General features: G+C 47.2%; 1 protein-coding gene and 1 pseudogene across 1 annotated transcript; both read left to right on the forward strand.

Moving 5' to 3' along the window:
- The first annotated feature begins 416 nt into the window (after positions 1-416).
- Positions 417-3656, forward strand: LOC119328547 (FACT complex subunit SPT16-like). The gene is made up of 2 exons (XM_037601526.1): positions 417-2307; positions 2361-3656. The coding sequence occupies exons 1-2, from the start codon at positions 421-423 to the stop codon at positions 3519-3521; spliced, it is 3048 nt and encodes a 1015-aa protein (XP_037457423.1). The 5' UTR covers positions 417-420; the 3' UTR covers positions 3522-3656.
- A 3110-nt stretch (positions 3657-6766) lies between these two features.
- On the forward strand, positions 6767-8354 carry LOC119328512 (annotated as a pseudogene).
- The last annotated feature ends 327 nt before the right edge of the window (positions 8355-8681 follow it).

Below are 8681 nucleotides of genomic sequence, written 5' to 3' on the forward strand. Positions count from 1 at the left end.
TCCATTGAGTTATATATAAATACTTATAGCAATTTAAAAAATGCAGCATAGCCCAGCTTTGTACCTATTGGTTGGTAACGTTGTCAGAAATTTAAACTTCTAGAACAAAATACAAGTTGATGACTAAGAATGCTGATTGAAAATCTACTTGTTGCTTCCTTTTCTGTGGGATAATCATAGTAAGATGGTCTTACTGTAGCATAGCCCAGCTTTGTACCAATTGGATGATAAAGTTGTCAGAAATTTAAACTGCTAGAACAAAATACAAGTAGATCACTAAGAATGCTGATTGACATTGTATGCTTGCAAATTTCCATATATTGTGTACTGTTCTCGTAGCTTACTAACCTGCTCGTTCTTAATGATTTTTTGGTTCATACTGTACTCACATCTTGTTTTTGAAGGTATTTTGGTTATTAAATGGCTATTATTGAAGCATTGGATAGAACACCGGCTTCTGTTACTGGGTCTTCTCCTGCAGTCAGTCCAGAAAACTTCATCAAATGTATGATGAAGTTTTATCGGCACTGGAAGGAGGATGGGACTGAGATATGGGGATCTTCGTGTGCAATTGCTGTTGCTACTCCTCCACCCTCTGAAGATATTCGATATCAGAAATCATTAGCCTTGAGCACGTGGTTTTTTGGTCATCAGTTCCCAGAAACTATAATGGTCTTTCTCAGTAGGCAGATTCATTTCCTGTGCAGCCAGAAGGACAGTGATGTGCTTAAACCTTTGAAGATGCTTGTTTCTAAAGAAGCCGATGTTGATATCGTGTTGCATATTCAGAAAAAGGGCGATGATGGATCTGACTTAATGCCTGAAGGCAAGTTTCTTGAAGCATGGTCTGAAAAGCTGCACAGATCAAGGTTAAAGCTTTTTGATGTGTCAAGTGGCATCTCTGAACTTCTTGCTGTGAAAGATGTCACCGAGATTATGTATGTGAAGAAGGCTGCATTTTTGGCTGCTTCGGTTATGCGGAAGTATGTAGTTTCTAAGGTGGAGAAGATCATAGAGGATGAAAAGAAGATAGCACATTCAAAGCTGATGGTTCTGACAGAGAAGATACTACTTTCCCCAATGAATGTAGATGTTAAACTGAAGGCAGATAATGTTGACATATGCTACCCACCCGTTTTTCAAAGTGGAGGCAAGTATGACCTTAGGCCATCTGCTTCTAGCAATGATGATGATCTGCACTATGATTCTGGAAGCGTCATCATCTGTGCTCTGGGAGCCAAGTACAGTGGCTACTGCTCAAATGTCGCAAGAACCTTCCTGATTGATTGTAATGCAGAAAAATGCAATGCATATAAAGTCCTCAGTCAGGCGCATGATGCTGCTATTGCTGCTTTGACACCAGGTAGCAAGTGTTGTTCCAGTTACCAGGCTGCAGTTACTGTGATCAGGGACAAAGCTCCTGAACTAATTCCTTTCCTTACCAAGTCAGCTGGAACAGGAATGGGCATCGAGTTCCGTGAATCTTGGCTGTCCTTGAGTGAGAAAAATGACCGGACGCTAAAGGAAGGGATGATTTTCAATGTTTCACTTGGGTTTCAAAACCTTATAGACAAGACCAACAATGAGAAGACCAAGGAATTCTCCCTATGGCTGGCTGACACTGTTCTGGTCTGCAAGGAAAATCCAAAAGTCTTGACATCTTTTATCTCCAAGGCTGACAGCGATGCCTTCTACTTATTTGATGAGGAAAATGCAGGATTAGCTGCTGTGAAACAAGCTCCGAAAGCAAATGTTTTGGTCCCGGTTAAACCAGTGCTAAATCCATTGAGAGAAAATCTGCGATCCCATAGCAGGACACCTAAGGAGGACCTTAGGAAACAGCTTCAGTCAGAAATCTTAAAGAAGAAAACTAGTGAGGCAGCAGTGAGAAGTGACGTTGCTGATCATAAGTTGTTGGAGGGACTTGGTCGTTCCAGAGCTATGGATGAACTGGTTGCATATAAGAATGCAAATGATGTGCCTGTTTCCAATCGACTGGACATTATTCAGGTGGACAAACAGAATGAGGCTATCCTGTTACCAATATATGGAGTTACTGTTCCCTTTCATGTTTGTACCATAAAAAAAGCAGAAATTCGTGGGGAAAGCAGCAGTGGAGTTTATGTCAGCATTACATTTAATGTTCCTGGCACTGCTTCTGGTCTTCAAGATCCCCGCTTGCAGAACCTTATTTTTTTGAAAGCAGTCACCTTCCTCTCAAAAAACAGAAGTCATGCTGAAGAGGTTATTAAATCGGTGAAGACTGTTCAAAAAGGAGTCACTGAAAGAGCTAGGAGAGCGAGCTTGGTTAGTCAGGAAAGGCTTCAACTATGTGACGGAATGAAGAGGGATGGATTCAGTTTCCTGATTTGTGGATACGGCCATCATTTGGTGGCTGTGGGCGGAAGGTCGCTGGAACTTTGGTGGCCCATGTCAATGGTTTTCAATATTCTGCATCGAAAACTGAAAAGGTGGATATTATGTTCAGCAACATAAAACATGCCTTCTTCCAGCCAGCTGAGAGAGACATGATAACGCTGCTCCACTTCCATCTGTACAATGAAATCATGGTGGGCAACAAGAAGACTAGAGATGTGCAGTTCTACACTGAAGTGATGGATGTTGTGGACTCGGTTGGAGGTCTTAAGCGCTGTTCAGCACGGGATCCTGATGAGATTGAGGAAGAGCAGCGCGACAGGGCACGAAGGAAGAAAATAAATGGACAGTTTGAGCTGTTTGTGAAAAGGGTTGTTTCTGTTTGGTCCCAGCCAAGATTTCAGCAGCTCGGCTTACATTTTGGAAGGCCATCACAGAAGCTTGGCTTCAATGGAGTCCATGGCAGAACAACTTGTTTTATAGTTCCTACTCCAAGTTGCCTGGTGCAGCTTGTTGAATCACCGTTTCTTGTGACTTCGCTGAGGGAGGTCGAGATAGTATGCTTGGAAAGGGTGGCCCTGGGGCAGAAATCCTTTGACATGGTGTTTGTATTTCAAGATTTAAAGCGAGATGTTGTCCGCATAGAGGTCATTCCAATGGCATCTCTTGATAAGATCAAAGATTGGCTTAATGACTGCAACTTGAAGTACTATGAATCGAAGCTGAACCTTAACTGGCGAATGGTCCTCAAGAAGCTGGACGAGCCAGGTTGTGACACAAATGACAGGTGGGAATTCTTGAATCCAGATGCTACTGACTCAGATTCAGAGGATTCCGAGACAGACGATGATAAGTACGAACCTTCTGATGCGGAGTCAGCCTCTGATTCGGATGATGAAGACAGCGACAGCGAATCAGTGGTGGATTCTGGCGAGGATGAGGCTGTCTCGGCTGGCTCAGATGACGACGACGACGCTGCCGAGTCATGGGACGAGATGGAGCGCAAGGCGAGGGATGCCGACATGGAGATGGGCAGCGAAGACGACAGCGAAGACGAGAGGCAGCGGCGGAGGGAGAAAGCAAAACGGCAGTTGAATCCCCAGCAGTCCAAGGGTGTTCCCCAGAAGAGGCAGCGTGTCAACTGAAGGCTAGATTTCGGTTCCTCCTAGCAGTAGCAGTAGTTTCGATTTCACTGCGAGTTTTTATCCATGCCCTTTTGGCGTCTGTCGTCTCCAGTAGTTGTGTTGACTTATTGCTATATACTTCCAGCTAGCAGTTTTGCATATTTCAAAGACTAAAGTTCTAAATATATGCCCCTGTCATTTGCTGGTGTTCACTTGAGCACACTACCTTTTCTCATTGTTCGTGACACAGTTGGAACTTACTCCTATTTTCGTGACTTTCTGCTGCCAGCATCAGAGTAAAAATTCATATGCATGCATCACAATGTCAGACACGTTTGACCAAGGTCAATTAACTCTTTATCCTACTGCTTATTTGTTTTTGCAAAGAGAACAAAAACAATTCTTCACTCGAAGTACCTCTGTACAATTATGTCTGTTGTTGTCGAGCCTTCATAAAGATGATGCTCATCACCTCTGAAGGTGAATCCATCCAGATACTAGGAGAGAACTTGGCCAACTTGGCAATCTCATGGGTAACCTGATTACTATCTCTGTTACAAGAATCAAACAAAACATGATTAAAATCTAAAGACATGTAATAACAATCATCGAAAATGGCACTTGCCACTGAGCTGGAACCTCCCTCCTTCAGAGCATTGACAACCTCTTCGTTATCGGAGACCACCTCAATTTTGCTACAGCACACGGTTTGTGCCAAATTTAGCCCAAATCTCACGGCAATTGCTTCAGCAGAAAACGTGTCATAACAAAAGTTCAGTCTTTCATTCGCTGCGGCAATGAATTTACCATTGTGATCCCGTAGAACAGCACCAACTTTACCATGAAGCCTTCATAAAGATGATGCTCATTTGGTTACACTCTTGAGAAGAGACAGCTCTCTGTTTGAACAACTGTCTGGCCTTCGAACAACTTCCACAAATGTGAAGTTTTTTGTTTTGGCCAATCTGTTGATAAACAAAGTCATTGTAGAGATATTTTTACTTGCAAAGTTGCCATTCCTCCACTCACTTATTTAGGGATCCCAGTAAATTCTACTAGGATCCTCAGCAAGTACTGTAAGAGTAGAGGAAACAGTTGAGAAAAAAATTAGAGCGCTGGCTGGGGAAAATGGTTTCCATTGGATCTTGGTTCTTTTCAATGCATGTCTCAGTTCTATCACCTTATATATGTTATCCTTTTATTGTGTCCTAGCGAATCTTGTTTACCTGCAACGGGCCACATTGATGTCAGTCGCATACCATCTGCAAGCAAAGCATCGGTTTAATCCTTAACCACCTAAAAAAATATTCACATACAAAATAGCTACATATTTCTTAGATATTCCTGGTGCCCTTTATCATTTATTTTCTCTGTTCATATTCTTTGTCGACAATATTTTTTTTTTAGTTAGAAGTGTTCAGAACCAGCTTCGGCCAGTCAAGGTCAGCGCGCGGGTCTGGGAAGCTCTTCGCTATCAGGCACGCCTACAATGAGCGCTGCAAGTCCTCGCTCGAGGAGGGCGTCGTTGCCCATGTAACCGGTGACTTCCGCAAGGTAATGTGTTGTTCCGTTCTTATCTTCCAGCACATTCAGTCTTGATACCATAGTCTGCTAGCCTATACCTGCATCCATGGAATAGTTTTGCCCACTGCAAAAATTGGCTGCGACGGGCGACGTCGCCGTCACGAGGCCCCTGACGCACGCTCCATCGACAGCAAGCTAGTCCAGCGCCTACCGGACGGCGCCGTCATCCCAGCCTCTGGTAGGCGTGGCCGTCACCGCCCTGCAGACTGCCCGACACGCCTTGGGCGCTCTGGAGAGGTTGCTAGCCCGGTCAACGAAGACACCCGGGGCCGCTCGTCCCCTTCCTTGCCACGATCGACCTCCTGTGACGTGATTCAGCTCACCTCCGTGATAGGCGAGGACTCTTGGCTGCAGTGGATCACTCCCTGTTTTGGCGCCAAGCAACGACAGGCGGCTGTGTGCCCTGCTCTGGCTCCACAGACGCCAACACCTCCCCGTACCACGACCCTGGACATCATCGAGATCATCCCGTCCTCTCCTGCAGTGCAAGACAGTGGAGCTGCTGCTCCATCTCCTTCCTCCGAAGCTGAAGCTGAGCCGGCCACCCCGATCTTTGTCCCGGCGGTCAGCCCGGTTGCTGGCAATGCCGGCCACCCCTGTTTGTGGCCTGCCGGTCACCCCTGCTCGCTGCACCAAGCTCGCCCTCCCCAAGGCCAAGACCACCGACAAGGAGAAGGAAGACGCTGGCTGGGGTCGTAGGCTTCAACCTTGCTCGCTCCAGCCCGCGTCTCCAAGCCAAGGGGAGAAAGATGCCGATTGCGAAGATGGCGGAGAAGCTGCTATGCCAGCGCATGGGCACCGTGGATGAAGGCCAGCAAGTCACAGAGGAAGCCATTGACAAATTTGTGGCCATGTTCCAAGGGCAGCTCCCTGACATCACAGTGGCGGCTCTCCGGGCGCTGTTCAACCTCGCGACGTGGTGGCGAGGCAGGACCGGAGTTGCAGGCGGTGACGGGGGACGCGTCCGGCTTGGCGGAGTGACTGGAGCGTTTGCAGCCCCTGTAGAAGAAGTGCTCTAGTTTCCATGATAGTTTCAAGCCCTCTACTTATGTGTGTGTACGCCTGTTTGCAATCGTCGACGTGGCGTCGGCATCTGCAGGCTTTTGTGCTGATTAGTTTGTCCCGTTTCGGTACGTGTGAGCTGAATGTTGAGTGCCAGGCTGATGTTAGCTTTGTTGTGGCCAACTGCTACTTCACTTCTGAGTGCCAGGACTGATTTGTATGCCACCGACAGGTGGGCCAGAGGAGGACAAGTGAAGGAAGCCGCAGGCGTCCGCGGCATGTCCGTCCGAACACAAACTCAGTCCAAATTTGAACCGTAGCCGCATTGGGCCGTGGTAGACGCCATTGGGGGTGGGGCGGGACATAGGAGGAATTCCGAGTTTGCTTGCTCTTTGCTCAATTCGTCGGACCCGGGACTTCTTTACGCACTCGGCGTCCGAGTCGGATTTAAAACGAAACCCACAAGCGGCCCCGTACGTTCTGCTATAAATACATGCGTGCACCAGTTCACGGCTTGAGAAAAAGTCTATCGAAGCTACTGTAGACTAGATTGTTTTCGCCCGACGATCCGGCCTGCAAGCCGCTAGCTAGCTGCTGCAGCGATGGCTACGGCTAAGAGATCCAGGGCGAAGGCCGCCAGGGCCAAGGCCGCGGAGGCAACCAAGACGGCGAGGGCGAACGCCCCTCTGGCCGCGGTCGCAGCTAACTGGGAGGCCGTCCAAGCCGCCAGGACAGCCGAAGCAAAAGCCCGAGAGGCCGAAGAAGCTGCCGAGACGGCCGCCGCCAAAGCCGTGGAGGCGGAACAAGCCGCCGAGACGGCCAGGGTCATGGCCGAAGAAGCCGCCAAGGCGAGGGAAGCGGCGAGAGATGGGCCGGCTAGAGGACCAGGAATCCGAGTGGGCGCAGTGCGACGAGGAGCTGTTCGCCTCCAGGTTCCGCCGTTACTGGAACAAATCGTACGCCTTCCGCAGCGTCCGTCGCTCCCGCACCTTCCTTCAAACCAGTAAGAGCTCGTTCTTCTTCCCTGCCTCCGTTCCAGAATTTCTCTATAGCTTTTCACAAAGTTTGTATTTTTTTTAAAAAAATCTATAGAAACTACATCAAATGGAACAAAGCTAGTATATGTATTTTTAAATAAATCTTATTTCGTTCTTTCATTAACTTGGTATTAATGGATCAATGCAGCATCTATCCCCGCCATGCGTTACACGTACCCTGCTCCTGATGACAGCCCCAAGGCCATGGAGACTCTGCAGATGGTGTCGGTCAAGATGACAAGATCGCGGCAATCAAAGAGGGCTTACGCTGGCCACTGCAAGTGTTTGGTCTCGTTGCTGCTCGCGACAACTTGGATCACATGCGCAACATTATTTTTCACCGTTCGAGAAATAACTGTCAAACCATCACCGAAGAGGTTTGTATGTTCTTACCCCTCCGTTTTCCTTTCCAAGTTGCCTTCTCTATCAATTGTTTGCTCTCATATATATGGAATACATTAGGTTGGCTGTTGCACTATATCCACTTGATGCAGTCTTACTATTGATGAAATAGAGCATAATTACTCACGTACATTGTTGTTCCACTCATGCAGGATCCATATCTTGCATTGACCGGCCCTAGCCGAGCTATTGCCGTGTCGGTGGACCCTTCTTACGTTGAGGTTTCCCTGAAAGTCAAGGGCGCCACTAGAGCCGAGGATAAAGACCTGAGCGATCTTGTTTTGGTGCACAGAACCGGGCGTTTTCTGAGCGGTCTTTACCGTAGTAGGCTCAGCACATTGGAACTTACCTTCGACCATGTTACCCGCTCCGTAGAGGCTACAATCTGTGTAAAACTAACTGATGGGTCATGGCCAACTAGTTTCCGGAGCGTGATCACTGCCAGCAGCGGTTCTCGTGATGACCTGAAAGTCAAGTTACTTGATTCCGGAGATGACGGGTTGCCCGTAGATGCCAATGGCAGGATCAAGCTCTCGCGTCATGTGGTTTCTGTTGGACATGTGGAGTCTCTGAACGTTTATGTCGCTGCCAATCGGGTTGATGAGAAACAAGTTGTTGAGAGTGGCAGGGCAACTTTTAAGGCAAAGAGGTCTGGTGTTAGCCTCAGCGAGCTCTGCCTTGGCTTCTGTAGTATGAATGTTACCGTTGCTTGGTCCTGTTTCCGTCATGAGTGGTAACTCTCTCAGAAGGCTGCTTTTGGCGGGAAAGGAAACATCATTTTTTTTACCTAGGAAACACCATTATTTGAACCGACTTATGTTTCCCTGTATAGTGGGTGTTGTACCATTTGCATGCTCAAGTGGTGTATGGTGGTGGTGTTTTGTTGTAGTACTCCCTCCGTTCCTAAATACTTGTCTTTCTAGGCATTTCAACAAGTGACTACATACGGAGCAAAATGAGTGAATCTACACTCTAAAATATGTCTACATACATCCGTATGTAGTAGTCATTTGAAATGTCTAGAAAGACAAATATTTAGGAACGGAGGGAATACTAGCTAATGATGATATGGAAATATGTACGTATGTTCTAGTGTTGTTGCTTGTATGGATCAGAAAGTAATATTTGGCCACTTCGCTAGCTCGAGTTTATACTT

Source organism: Triticum dicoccoides, chromosome 7A (assembly GCF_002162155.2).
Source record: "Triticum dicoccoides isolate Atlit2015 ecotype Zavitan chromosome 7A, WEW_v2.0, whole genome shotgun sequence".
Lineage (NCBI taxonomy): Eukaryota > Viridiplantae > Streptophyta > Magnoliopsida > Poales > Poaceae > Triticum > Triticum dicoccoides.